Genomic DNA, 14,660 nt, shown 5'->3' with positions numbered 1-14,660 from the left:
ACACTAAAGTTGAATGCAACTGTGAACATGTCCATGACCTCGGTCACTACACAGAATGCAATCATGACCCGACACATTTGCAAGTCGGGTAGCTCAGCCGTACACGAGTTGGGTAGTACAGTCATGCCAAGTAAAGCTGTGACAGATCCGTGCTTCTTTCGTAGTACCAACCACAGCAGAATGTGTATTGCTCCATCGGAGAAGCCTGGCCCAACAAGGCACAGCGTTAAAGAAAAGTGAAAAAGCTTATCACTTTCGCAGCGAGGACGAGCCTTCTTGAGAGGTGTTTTATTGGAGCACGCTAATGGCAAGCTCTGAACGAAGAGGAGGAGGAAGAATTCACAAGCCACACTGACACCGGTATTCTGTTTCAAGTCCTCTTCTTGCAGTCGCACAGTGACGTCCTGCACAACACCACTTCACACCCCGCGTCCATGCGCACGTCTGTTCCACACTGCAGCTAGAAGTGCTTGACACTGTGGAAGAACCAGTCCACTTTCGTAGTCCAGGCACCGCCGTATGCCTCAAAGAACTGGTTCTGGAAGTACTCCAGTGCCTGCTCCTCCGGCTTCTCAACCTGTGAGTGAGAAATGGGTGGTTTGATCGACCCCAACATTGACCTGTTCTATTGCACCAAAGAAGCATGAAGGCACCTGCTATCACGAAAATCCGATTACCCCAGCACTGCAACAACTTCACTTGGCCCGCAGGCACGGTAAAATGCTTCTACAAACAAATTAATAACAGTGGTTGAACAAGGAATGTCGCGGGAATTATTCGTGGCCATTCATCAGACATTTGTGGTTGCGAATCTATAAAGGTTGAATAACCACAAACTAAAGCTGCCATGAGTTTGATTTCCGACAGGGCAAGAATTGGGCTCCAGTGACATTTGTTAATCACTTCAAGCTTTCATCTTCCTGCGAACTTTTCTCTGGTTTGGATTTTTACGATGAAATGACCTGTATGGTGAAGGATTTCATATGTCCCGGCCAAATACTTAACCTTACGTGTGTATTGTGAATGCCTCTACAGCAAAGACCACTACAATGAACTTCCCTCTACAATGAAGGAATTTAGGCATCCCTGGCAGCTAAACTGTGGTGAGCATAGAGGGGGCGGGGCGCTGGTCGGCACCACAACAAAGACTGTGCGGGAGTGCCTGTACTAAAGAATAAACCAGTGGGCCTACTCACATGCCATATACCTGAATGCGATATGGTTGGTAGCTGAGCAAGTGAAATGCTGTAACCTTTCTACGCCCAACGTAAGTTATTGCAGAAGGCTTTGATATACACAGTATTTTCTTTAGCTGCATCAAATTTTTTAAATTAGAAAAATATAAATCGCGGTAGCGTTATGTTTACCATTCGAGTTTATGGATAGGCAACCTCTAGGCACAGAGCAATTTCCGCATTTATGTGTGCAAGACGTGATGAAAGATGGGAAGGCAGCGACACCGATGATACAGATGCTTTTTTTCCCACCGGTTTCAGTTTCAAGGAGCCTGCCAAGGGGAACCATTTGTTCACGTAGCTCCCACATGAAATCCGCTATTCAAAATTCGATCGTTGGGATAGGTAGCGTCGAGGTGAGCCCCAAAGTACTCATTTGCTGTAGCTACTAATTGTTGATAATTACAAAGTTAATTACTGTAACTTAGCTAATTACACATGTAACTGCAGAAATTCCTCTGCATCTAGAGGCTGCCTATCCGCACACTCGAATGGTAAACATAGTGTTACTGCGATTTACATTTTTCTCATTTTAAAAATTTGGTGCAGCTAAAAAAAAAAAACACCCTGTATTATGAAAAGCTTTACCAAGATATTTTTTTACTTTTTCTCATTCAAAATATAAACTTATCAGTATAATAATATTATTATTTACTTTTATTATACTACAAAAACTGATTAGCGGTAGCTGTTCCAATAATTTGACTTGTTATGGCTTGTTTCTATCGTTTATAGCTATGATTATCTTGTTATTGTAATTTTAGGCTTAGCTCAAAGCCAAGCAAGGGAACAGGTACTGCTCTTCTGCTTAATTAACTCTCAGATTACTGCACAATTTATGAAAGTATATCAGCACAGCTCTAAGAGGGCTGCAGCCTGAAGGTTACTGTAGGCTGAGCCTTGCCTGCAGTGTCTTGCGAAGGTAGCCAATGTCATCGATGGACTGCAACTCGGGGATTCCCGTTGACAACATCATGGTGAACAATGTGATGAGCAGGTTGGCATGCCGATGAAGCAGGAGGTAAGCTTTGCCGCAAAGCTCCTGAAAGCTGTAGTAAAGACAGAGAGGTTGTGCTTTTAGTTCAACACACATGCCACGTGTAAGGCTACAGCACGGATCTATATCGCTGTAATTAACAAGCCTGACAGTACGCATTTCCTAAGACAAAAAAAAAAAAAAGAAAGAGTGTTCACTCATCAAGGCTTCCAACTGAGATATTTTCTGACAGGCACAAAAGCGAAGAAATGAAACGCGCGCGCGTGTGCGCGTGCACACGCACACACACACGCACACACACAAACTGCACTTGTTAGTTTTTTGCAAGTTCTGTTGTACTCACTTTGGACAGGGTTGTAAAAAGCAAATACAAGCTGTTTAAACCTCAGTAATCCTTAGCAATGCTGTAAAATCTTTTGATGACTCATTCAAAACCTATCCGATCCTGTGCAATTGTGTATGGAGCTGAAGGTTCAGTGCTGGGACCAGTTATAATATTTTTTACACTGATTTATAAATCTACAAGTTTTCTTAGATGCTGATAAGCAGAGTGCTTATCAGTATGGGCTAGTTGGTGAGTCATGGTGACAGATTATCAGCACAAGAAGTACAAAGGAAGCGCTCATCCTGCTGCTTTCTTTCTCCTTGTCTTTTACTTGCGCTCATAAGCTGCTCATGATAAACTCAACAAAAATCTTCACTGACGATATCAGTATCAGCCCCACACTGTCGCGATGCTGCAGGCTGTTGTCCACTGGGCCAATCCCGAATTCGGTGACATCGGTTCTGCACAATTCCAACTTACGCAAACATTCACTTCACTTGATTTTACTATTACAGGGGGGATTACAGCTCTATTACAGTTTCCGGGAGAATTACACGAAAACCATATCATGAGCACTTAAAGAAGACGCCAAAGAGAAGTATCAAGTGGGGTTGCGCTAGTAAATTATGTTTCTCCAACGGCACGGCAGCTATTCTTGCAACATCAGGAGCCTTGGCAAGCCAGGAAAGACGCGAAACCGAGTGGCTCTCGGCAGCGACCCCTTGAAACTACCGCATCAGCTTGCCATGATGTCATTGACTTTTGACATCATCTATGCTGGTTTGGTTAAGAGGAAGCTTTAGCTCGGGCCCAACTCTGATGCGGCCTATTCAAATACATGTAAAACGCAAAAAACGTTTTTCTGAGATAACTCCTGGACCGATATTAATTAAATTTGTTGCATCTGAGAGAGAAAATACAATTCTAGTGAATGTTGGAAGCGGAATTTCGATTTAGGGCCTGAACCTTGTTAAAAAGATTTTCAAAAATACGAAAGTTTGAGAAAAACAGAAGCACTAACTTTATAAATTAGTAGCTCTGCATCAAGAACAGATATCCCGGTTGTGTAAACAGCATCTATTAGAACATTCAAAGTGGACAAATTTAATATGTCATTTTATATATTACGTAAATTTGTTACGCTATGTACAAGGGTTCCGCAAAAGCTGTAATTCCATAGTACTTAATTTTGTTAGATTTATGTGTAACATATCAATTTTGTCTGCTTTAGATGTACTGTTAGATTCAATTCACATAATTGTGATATAATTTTTCATTGCTGAGTTACAGTGTTGTAAACTTGATAGTTTCGTTATGCTAAAATTTTCAATTTTCACCACATTTTAATAAAAAACCAACTACCTAAATCAAAAATTTAAAACTAGTAGTCAGTAGGTTATAATTTTTTCCTTTAAATGCAACAAAACTCGCCAAATTTGGTGCAGTGGTTGCCGAAGAAAACGAATTCTCCTTTTCCATGTATTTAGATTTGAGCACCCGAGCTAAAGCTTCCTCTTAACTGTTCAAATGTTTATCAGCAAAGAAGGGCTACAGTGCATTCAGAGGGGACCGGAAGGTCGTCCTAGCAAAGTTTCGAAAGCATTTCTTGCACTATAATTGACCAAATCTGAGAGAGTACCTTGAAATCCATGCATCGTTGTGGAGTTTAGGCAACACGCATCTTATTCAAGAAAAGTTCATCCTGCACTATTTCCTGCACTAGAGTAATCAGCCCTTTTCCACTACATGAATCAGACTCAGAATCACAATCAGTTTATTTAGGACAAAAATGAGGATAATTACATGATATGTACGTATATACAGAAGGAGGTCCCATAGTTAGAAACTGAAATGGGACCTCCTGTGCATGATGACTAGAATTAATAAAGCAACAACGACAACATGTGAAATTTCCAATAATAAAAGTATTAGGAGACAAGGCATAAATGAACAGAAAAGCAGCAGACAGAGGTCTTAAGCCAGTCAAAGCTGAATGACTGTTGCATTTTTAGTGTCGATTCAACAGACATTTGCCCTGAAAAATGTCGGGAAATGGCGTCGGTGGCAGCTCACCTCTGAAACTCTTTGCTCTTCCGCGGGTTCTCCTGGCCCCTTGCAATGACGTGCAGGAAGTCCTCCGTCAGGACAAAGGGCACGCGCTCGCGATTGATGCCAAACTTTTTCTTGAAGTGGCCAAGGAAGTGGCCAAAGTCGATGTGGAAGATCTGTGAAAGCCAAAGAGAGAATACATTAATGGCCCTTTCAGAAGGCGGCGCAGTGGGCAAGCTTCTGTGACGGAACACGGTTTGCAAAAGAACTTCCTGCTTCCAGTCCGTGCACTTTCCATGCAAGTACCACATAGACTTGTGTAAGGATCGCACCTTATTTCTTTCACAGTTTTGACAAGCTGCAGCCCTTACATGGAACCGAACGTTTTGGTCATATTGGTGCCGGCACAGCTGGCAACTACTGCGCACCCCAGATCCCCTAATGTACCGTTGCATCAGAGGTCCAATGTGCAGCTCTCACCATGCACAGCACGAAAAAATTCGAAATACGCATGCCCGACATTGGGGCACCGAACGCAATTGCTTCTCTGACGGAAATTTGTTCTTTTTGAAAATTTTGGGCCGCCAAGTCGTGGGTGCAGCGCTTACATGAGTACATACCGTATGCTTGATGTAAGTGCCCTAAAGGTATACAAAGGCGATTAGGTGAAGCTATTGGTGACTGATACGCTGTCTTGTTATTTCCTGTATTCACGTTCCTTATTTTGATTGCATGATTGCAATTATCTTGCTTGCGTTCCTGAAGTGTGCCGGCACAGACACGTTTTAGTATACTGCCCCCGGCTTACATCAGCGTCATGTGCTTGCGGCGCCCTTATGGCTGCTGAATGAAATTTAGAAATGCTGCTTGATAAACGAAATTGTGAATTGATACAAGATGTACACTTGTTACACTGAAGAGAGATCGATGCAAAGCAGTTGCCGTCATCAGCGAAGCCAACTCGGATTAGGATACGCCAGCTGAAATTTTCCCACTTTAGGCCTACGACTCTCACATCAACAACCTGTCTCCAAAACTGTCATCCATATCACCTTTCAAACCACCGTGATATGAAACAAAGCAATAGCCCACATCATCATATGCTTCTTACAAATGTTAAGTGTTACTCAGAAGCCAGGTCAGATTTGGTGCTAAGGTGAGAGCCATCACTTTGATGGATGCTGCCACGTCTGCTTACGCAGAGCTTAGGGACAACACACACCATATTTGAAATTTCGCATTTGAACCAAGTTTATTTTTCTTTCTTTGTCACGGAAAGAGGAAACAAGAGCTAAAGGCCATGTGGCCTGACAGCGGCTCTTGCTCCTAAGTGCTCCCTGACCCAAGGAAGCAACTTGTGTTTTGTGCATGCACACTTGAGAGATGCTATTTGATAGAGGCACCCTGCGAATGGGTGCCCTAGGTCCATGGGTGCCCCTATTCTAAAACGGCCTACTTGCAGGGCTAGGTCTAGTACACATATACAGCACAAACACCCAGGAGAGTGGGCAGAGCCATCGCCGTAGCTCAACTGGTAGAGAGAAAGAGAAAGATACGAACTTTATTGCATGAACGGCTCAATGTCTGAACCTTTGTCGCTGGTAACACATCAGGTGCTCATTTGAGGTGGGAAAAATTACGGAATGGGAAATGGAAAAATTACGGAATTATGGAATGTGCTGGATGTGCTGCACGAGCATTGCACATGTAATGGAGAAGGTGAGGGTTTGTCTCTCACCAATGCTCGGTTGTCATTTTGGTCACTTCAATTTCCCTCTTTCTTATTGTTTCTACATTTCAGTTGCAAGAACAGTTAATTTCCCACACGCTTGCTATTAGCTTTATAGTCTGTTGGCCCTGTGGTAATTACACTACTTTGTTCACATCAATCATTGCAAACTGAATGGAAAAAGGTCAAAGAACAAGGCAGAATTACACAAGCCCTAGTGTCATTTGTTTGTTTGTTTATTTGTTTATTGACAAAACAACGCTCAAGAGCTGTTTGTCTTGGTGCCAAGGCAAAAGGCGGCACTAAAAGCCACCTGACTAGGCCTTTGACACCAGACAGCACGCGCAGCACACAACATGAGCGCAACATGCTTCAAAACACACTGCCTCACGCTTTGTCCCCTTTTTGAATTGCTAATGATAGTTAATGATGATGTAACTATCAATGAATAAACTACTCGCATTCAACATGGTGGCACACAAATGCAAAGAACATATTAGTTTGTCTTTGACAAACACGCAAAGGAGCTGCTTTTCCACCTAAAAGATGAGGGATTGGTCACCTGGCCTTCCTCATTGACCATGATGTTGTCTGGATTTCTGTCCCCAATGCCAAGGATGAAGGTCGCCACGCAGTAGCCGGCACAGGACAGCGTGAAGGTCTCGATCGCCTGCTTGTACCTGAGGGTTGGCGGAGAAAAAAAAAAAAAAAGAAGGAACAGCTCAGAAAATTCATCACGAGTCACAAGGAGCCACAAAACCTTTCACGAAAGGCGTGACATTTGTGTGGCATTAAAGGCCATTCCCTCATGCCTGTTATTTCCCAGCGAGAAGATTTTGACTTGCACAAGTTGAGTTACTAGCAACCAAATACTGCTACTCTCACACCCTCATGACTTTCGCTGCCCCTAATGAAATGGGGCCACGGTGGCCGGAAACAGAAACCACAAACTCACGCTCAGCAGCAGAATGCCACAGCCATTGAGCCGCCACGTGCATTTGGCACAAACTGTGGGGGCAGTTCAGCTCACAAAGGCAGCTTGTCCACAAGGTGTCGGCAACACACACTCACCGGTCCCCCTTATTCTTGTCCCTGATCCACTTGTGGAGCTGCGTGGAGTCCACCTGGAAGGCGGCCATGCGGCCCCCTTTTTTCTGGATGTTCATGACCGTCTTGGCATTGCGCACCACCTCTATCATGCCTACGTGCTTGCCCGTCGACAGGCATGCGTACGGCATCATCCTGCGAGTCAAACGAAATTGTCACTGTGCAAACTGAGGAAATCGCCGCGTATTCTCACTGATCTCTGTAAGTTTCCATACGACTTTCGTTTCCCTAAACTGTTACCACAAGGAGATCGAGTAACCTGCTAACAAGCCCACATTGCCGTTCTCGTGGAGCACCTTGCAGGCCTTCACATTTAACCCTACCATGGGAAAACTTATTGTGAGCAATACAGCGGTCTACTAGGTGTTTTTTTTTTCTCATGAAACAAGGCTGCGATTGTTCCCTGTAAAAATTTCAGAGTTTTTTCTAGTGACATTCGCAGAAGAGCAGAAGTACTTTGCTGGAAAGTTACGAGAAACCTTGTAAGTGTTTAAACCACTGTCGTGCTTTTCTTGTTAAGACATTCGCTTTTTTATCTCCTGTTGTTTGATCCTGTCGCTTACACGTTGTTTGTAAACATTTCTTTGAGCAATGTGTGGCACTCTGTTCTGGTCGTTATTTTGTGAGGTTTCCACCACCGTTGACGTACTTCTTTTTAGATTTAGGGGATGGGAGCAGTGTCAAGCTGCATAGCTGCGACTTTCTTTCCAAACTCCTCAGCCACGTGATATGCAATTGATACTATGTACTCCAATGTACCTACATGTCTGAAATTAACAAAAAGAAAGAAAGAAAGAAAGTATTGTTTCCACTGCCCAATACAAGTACCAAAGAAAATAATATATTTATTTTCGTATTACTGCAGAATCTACAGTATTCTTAGGGTCCCTTTCCATGGCTAAGAAAGCAAGAAAGAAATTCTTGAAAACAGTTCTTCTATTTTCGTGATTCAGTGCCTGAAGCAAGGGTCAGTACAAAGTGGCACAGGAGAACCTTGGCAAATGCACCGCGTCTGCTTCTTTGCCACTTTCATGCTGCAATGCCAGCAGATGTTAACGACAGCGCATCTCACAGCAGAAAATTGTTGCAAAGCTTGTACGCACCTTCTGAAGCCACAACTCACAAGAAATGATCTAAGCTGACAGCACACTGAGATCGGCTTAAAGTGCGGGAAACGCTGTAATTTCATTTTTGTAGCAACACAGTACACCGCTCCATCTTGTTTCATTTTTACAACATTTCTGTGAGCTGGTGACCCGGTCATGCGGTGGGAATAATGGTTCCAGTCATGTTCTTACACACACATAGCAGGTAACAAGCACACTTCTCACCACCTGTCACGTATAATAACTGTCAGGTATAACATTCAGGTATAATAATTCCTGAAAGATGTACTAACAGGGTGTTCCCTCGTGCAACATGCATTTGTAAGTGGCAAATTTTGTCTTTCAGATTTTATCCTCGCAGTCATATAAAACATTTTGCTATATTAAAGTTTTGGACGGTAAATCAAATATCCCATTACCTACCTGATCCACTCATCAAATTTGGCTTCAAACTTCACGATGCATTACACGAGTGATAATTTGTCGACCTGTAAACATGAGGGTGTTGCTACAAACTAGTGGTTTAAAATGCCACACTGAACGTTTCAATTCTTCCAGGAGATTTGCAGATCTCATAGCATCAGTACGAAAATTTATCTTTGAATGTCGAATAATACCGTGTTCACTGTGTTGTCTAAATGGAGAAGTTGTTCTTTCCTAGTCAAGCTAAAGAATAATCTGCAACCCCACCCACCTCAGGTCTAGCCCCTCCTTCTGCCAGATGCTGTCCATGATGCGAATGACCTGCAGCGTCAGCATGTCTTGCCGCAAGTCTGTGACAAGAGACAGGAAAGAATTGATGTCAAGCGAGGCTCGCAGTGCACAAGGACTTCCAAACGCACGCAACGCCTTTCTCGTGTAGTTGCCACACTGCCGAATGCTGCATTTGCACGAATATAACATGAGCTTCCTTCTTCTTTTTTTTCTTCTTGTCCCGGCAATTCTCCTAATTACCCACCTCAGAAAGCAACCACCGTTATATACTCGGAGCCACACTTTCAATAAAGCAATCACATTATTGCCCCTTAATTCCGTGCTTCAAAAAGCAGCAAGTTTGGTCACCAGATTATTGAGCTACAGGGGAGGGCCAACCTGTGGAGATGCCACATTGAATACAATGAATTATTGCTGTGCAGTGGGCCTTGCTATGAAAAGTGATTGATTGATTGATTGATTGATTGATTGATTGATTGATTGATTGATTGTATTTTTGGGCAGCTCTCCATTATACATGGCTCCAAAATAACTGGCCCACATTATCAAAGCAGCATGTTCTAAACAGGGTGGTTATTAACTTAAAACATACTAACTAGTCATGGGCACCTTAAGGCCAAGTGCACAAATCTTACCATCGCCATTCTTGAAGATGATCTCATGGTGGTCCAGAATCTGCTCCGCCAAGTGGTCGGGGTTCTTCCACAGCAACCACAGGGGCTTCTTGGCAGAGTCGAGTATCCTGCACTCGTTCACGCTGCAGGGACAATTGCCACAGTGCGTGCGTGAATCGCTGTCACTTTGACAATGCACAACCTTGACACGACCACAGCATGCAGGTAAATGCAACAGCAATTCATAGGACGTGCTTTCACTGCCAGTACTATCTCATGAGCTGCGACAAATTTCACAATATTAATGTCTTTTAGGTGGTTGTTGCAGCTTCACTGGTGGGGTTTAACTTTGCAAACCAACACAAGGGCTATGAGGGACACCACAGAGTGAGGAGTAGGAATGAACATCTATTGTGAGAAACAGCGAGAAAGTGTTCTTTCTTCGCCCTAGGTGGGCAGCTCTCTTAGTCCAGAAAGCCGTTGGCTAATGCCACAGCCCGGGCCCGACTGCAGATTAATTTTGGCCATCTGTGGTTCCTAAATGTGCACCTAAATCTAAGTTCACGAGTGCTTCTACATTCCGTGCTCATCAGAATGTGGTCACCGTGAGTGGCAATTGAATCCGTGACTTCATGCTGAGCAGCAGGATGCTTTAGCTACTGAGCCATCATAATGGGGAACGGTACATAGAAGCCAAAGAAATTTGGAAAGGTTGAGCTTCAGTCTTGTTGGTACATATTTTCTGGTGCTCGGTGCACAAACTTGAGACAAAACAGATATTTGTACGGGCCTCGTCTTTTGTCCGTCTCACCTCGGATTTCTGCATTAAGCACCAGAAGAGCCAAGGAAAGCTTCGTTTTGAGTTATTGCGAGGAGCACTAATAGAACATGGCCACAAGAAGATAAGATCAAATGCGGGCAGGTAGACTCACATCAAGTCTCCCAGGATGCAGCTGTTGTTAAGGGGTGACGGAAAATGCTGCAACGCTTCCAGAAAGTCCGGCTTCGAGAACTGCTCTATGAGAAACTTGAGTCTTTCCTGCAAAGTGGAGACAAAAAAGGTGTGCGCACACTAACTTTAAGAAATTGAAGTCATAAGCATAAGACAATAAAGCCCACCGCTTGCGCTAGCATTCAAAAGATAAAATTTATTAGTGAAGTGTATGGTTCAACTTTCACTAATGTCCGCAACAAGGCAAGTTATTCGTGATTTGAAAGGTTAGGCATAGAAGATATAGACACAACAGGAAGGGAAATAACAGCGAATGTCTCTTGTGTCTGTGCTATGCCTATCCCATTGTGAGTCCTTACCAACTATGTCAGGTTTCTGTCAATCAAAGACAAGCTATTTGTTTTGACAACAACAACAAAGAACAGTTGATTTAGTTTTGGTGGTTTTCTTATAACAAAAGATTCAGAGCTCGAATGTTATGCTGCTTCCTTTAGTAAAACAAAATTAGCCAAAGTCACTTCACTACTCCAACATCCTTGGATAGAAGTGTCTATTCAAGCCAAAGATTTCTGTTAGGTGGCTGCAACAATGGTTAAAAGAAGGAAGAAAAAAACATAAAAGAAAGAAAGTGCAGCTAAACAGAGGCATGCTCTTCTGGAGCAACCAGTACTGTTGAGTATATAATTAAATATACACTTGAATGTGCAAATATTCGAAAACGTTTGGTTATTTAGTTGAATACTCAGGCATTCGACTACATCCTCACGTTCAACAGCTCCTGTTCAAAAGTTTCTATGATTTCAGAAAGTTTTCCAATAATTTACAAAGAAAGGACAAAAAAGTTTATATGAAATAAGTGCGACATCCATGTACAGATGTGAATCAATGCACTAGATATGTATGGCCAGTTATAAAAATTTGAAAACCAAATGAACAGTTTGGATTGTATTTAGAAGCTATACAAGTCAATCACCAATGATTTGATTCAACGTCACCACCTCTATTTGACTATGTATACTCAGTTCAGCTTCGAATGTCACTACTCATATGCGTCCAACGAAACACAAGCTTTTGTCAAATTTCGTACGATAAGTGGGTGAAAAGGTGACATAATTCGTAGAGCCCGCTGCAAATCGTGATGGCTTGAAGGAAATAAAGCGCACCTTTGGTGTGTCATCCTTCCTCTCCTTGAGTGAGTCGGTGAGCTGCGTGAGCTTCTCCAGCGCACCGACCTGGCGCACCACCGACTTCAGGTGGGTGCCAATGCCTCGACAGAAACCTTCCAGCAGCAGGCCGAACCGGACTGCTACTGAGGGGTCGTGCATCTCAGACCTGTACCAACAGAAATGATTGATTAATTCGCGAGACTGATGCATAGATTTGCGTAGTTTAACATTCCAAAGCAGCACTGGAGCTATGAGAAACTCTGTAGTGGGGGCTTCCAATCAATATTTATCACCTGGTGTTCTTTTAACGTGCACCTAAACATATGTTCACAAGTGTGTTTTTGCATTGTGAACCCATCAAAATACAGCTGATGTGGCCAAGAACTGAACCCGCAACCTCGTACTCAGCATCACGGCACCATAGCCACTGAGTCACCAAGGTGTTTTTATTGATTGGTGAGGTTTAAAGGAACACAAGAGAGAAAAATTGAGATAGGATGCATTAGAAATTAAGCTTAAAAACATTAAAGAGGGGTGCCTTGGTGACCTGGTAAGCCCGCAAACATTAAAAAAAAATGCAAAAAATAAAAGAAAAAAAGAACTGGTGAAAATGTCACCCTGAAGTTCCCACACCAGTCTACCTGTGATATCACAAACTCGGGGAGCATCTATTCAGGCCTAGTTAATTATTTATCGGTAAAGAAGGTCCACACTGCACTCTAAATGAACCAACGACCCAACCGAGCAACTTCACGGAACCTTTCCTGCACCTAACTGGCCAAAAATACAGCAAAATGACCCACCGGCGCAGAAGGAATTGGTGCAAAAGTAAAATAAATGAAGCTTGGCCTTCACCTCGTCAAGCAATAAACAACCTTATTTCTGCCAAACAAATGAAAACAGAGTTGTGAAATAACACTTATCCGGCCTAAACTCAGTCAGTATTAACGCGAGAGAGTTAAAGGCCACATGTCACAGAAAATCCGGCATCGGTGTCCTGAGTCGACCGTCTTTACAGCAAAAATCACTCCAAACCATGCAAACCCAACCACGAATACCCAACTGTGCAGTCTTCAATATACCACTACAGGTCCTAGACACTTGTGATAAGGTTTGCTCCTCAACATGAAGAATAGGACCTTTAAGAAGCAGCTGTTAGTGCCTTTAAACAAAACATTTGCTGCAGCAGTCAGACAAACCGACATATTCTTTTTTTGTATGTGTCAACATAAAAACTAGTAAGCAAAAAGAAAAAGAATGACAAGTATGAGAGGGCAGCATTACAACCCCAGCACTTTCATCTCTGCAGCACAATGAAAAGGCCCAGAAACAAACAGTGAAACATGAAAAATGAAGGCGTGAAAAATTCTGTATGCCTCAGTGTTATGTAATAAGCACATTAAAAAGATTATCCAGAACAAGGACTCACTTCAAATGCCAGAAGAAAAAGTGGCCAATGTTGTAGTTAAGCAGTGAACGCCTGATGAGAAACTTGCCGAGGTCATTTTCGAGGTATGGCTCGTACTTCAGAACCTGTGGCGAAGAACGAAATGGCAATATATTATCATGGAACTCTGTTGATACGTTCCTTGCTGTTGCGTTTTTCCGGCTGACACACGTAACGTTTTTGAGGTCCTGACCAAAACCTCATTGACTACCATCTATTATGTTTCCTTTTGCTGCGTCGTAATTCTGTGATGTTCCCGCATCTCACGTTGCATTAGAGCACGGTGGTCACGTAAATTTAGCAGCGCAGAGGGAAATTCGCTCTTTCACGTTGCAACCAGCAACCGGCACTTTGCAACAAGCGACTCATTCCTTACAACAAGTGACCGAAGTTTGAAATAAGTTGCACAAGCCAGGCGCTACACAAGCATCGGGAGAAACTGTGCAGAGAGCAGTTGGCTAAGCACCCGAAGTGCACATCAGTTAAAACCTACCAGGAACTATGCTGTTAAAACCTACCAGGAACTACGCACGCTCGGCCAAGTTCACCGTGCGCAGGACTACATTTATTTTGGGGCCCACCCGGGTCCTTCTTGCCATTGCATAATTGCCCATTCTCTTTACTAAGCTTTGCAGCGATAAAGCCATGTTATGCGGTGAAGCATGTGCAAAACATTGCGGTTAAACATATCAAGAGTGGAGACGGGCCACTGTCACGGAACATTGTACACGTCCCTTAAAAAGGACACTGAAGAGGCTTTAGAATTAGAAGATTCATGGTGGTTTGGCAGGCTGCTACAGTATAATTCAACCCATGAAGTTATTTTCTTGATTGTGTGCGCAACAGTGCCGCGATCGCCGCTCGAACCTTTGGCAAAACTCTACCGCCCTAGTGCCAACCGTAGTGAAGAAAAACCACACGCGAGGATGACGTAAACACAGGGGTCACGTGAGCACTCTATTCGAATCACGCATCTCGCCAATCTGAAGGTGACATCACCATCGTCTTCGCAATTAGGACCCGTTAACCAAGCAGCGGCGTGTCTTGCACAGGCTGCAGCTCATTTTTGCTAAACTGAAGCGACTTGCGGCGACTTGTGGCCTGTTAAACCATGATTTTCATATACAGGGGGTGAAAAACTATAATAATTTGCTGAAAGGTCAATTTTCTTAAAAAGTGCTTCAGCTACTCTTTAATTATGCAAGTGCCTCCGCTGTCC

General features: G+C 43.3%; 1 protein-coding gene across 1 annotated transcript in view; it reads right to left on the bottom strand.

The window, feature by feature from the left end:
• Positions 1–253: 253 nt before the first annotated feature.
• Positions 254–14,660, bottom strand: part of LOC142575589 (phosphatidylinositol 4,5-bisphosphate 3-kinase catalytic subunit alpha isoform-like) — a 36,793-nt gene continuing 22,386 nt past the window's right edge. The window contains exons 11-20 of the mRNA XM_075685072.1: positions 13,424–13,527; positions 11,992–12,160; positions 10,809–10,915; positions 9,898–10,019; positions 9,243–9,321; positions 7,407–7,577; positions 6,898–7,015; positions 4,631–4,782; positions 2,140–2,284; positions 254–577 (exon numbers count right to left, since the gene is read on the bottom strand). Of these exons, the coding sequence (XP_075541187.1) occupies positions 461–577; positions 2,140–2,284; positions 4,631–4,782; positions 6,898–7,015; positions 7,407–7,577; positions 9,243–9,321; positions 9,898–10,019; positions 10,809–10,915; positions 11,992–12,160; positions 13,424–13,527 (1,284 nt within the window). The 3' untranslated portion in view covers positions 254–460. The remainder of the gene's footprint in view (positions 578–2,139; positions 2,285–4,630; positions 4,783–6,897; positions 7,016–7,406; positions 7,578–9,242; positions 9,322–9,897; positions 10,020–10,808; positions 10,916–11,991; positions 12,161–13,423; positions 13,528–14,660) is intronic.

Source organism: Dermacentor variabilis, chromosome 3 (assembly GCF_050947875.1).
Source record: "Dermacentor variabilis isolate Ectoservices chromosome 3, ASM5094787v1, whole genome shotgun sequence".
In the NCBI taxonomy this organism is placed as follows: domain Eukaryota; kingdom Metazoa; phylum Arthropoda; class Arachnida; order Ixodida; family Ixodidae; genus Dermacentor; species Dermacentor variabilis.
Note: the sequence above shows the minus strand (reverse complement) of the source record. Positions and strands in the feature narration are given on the sequence as shown.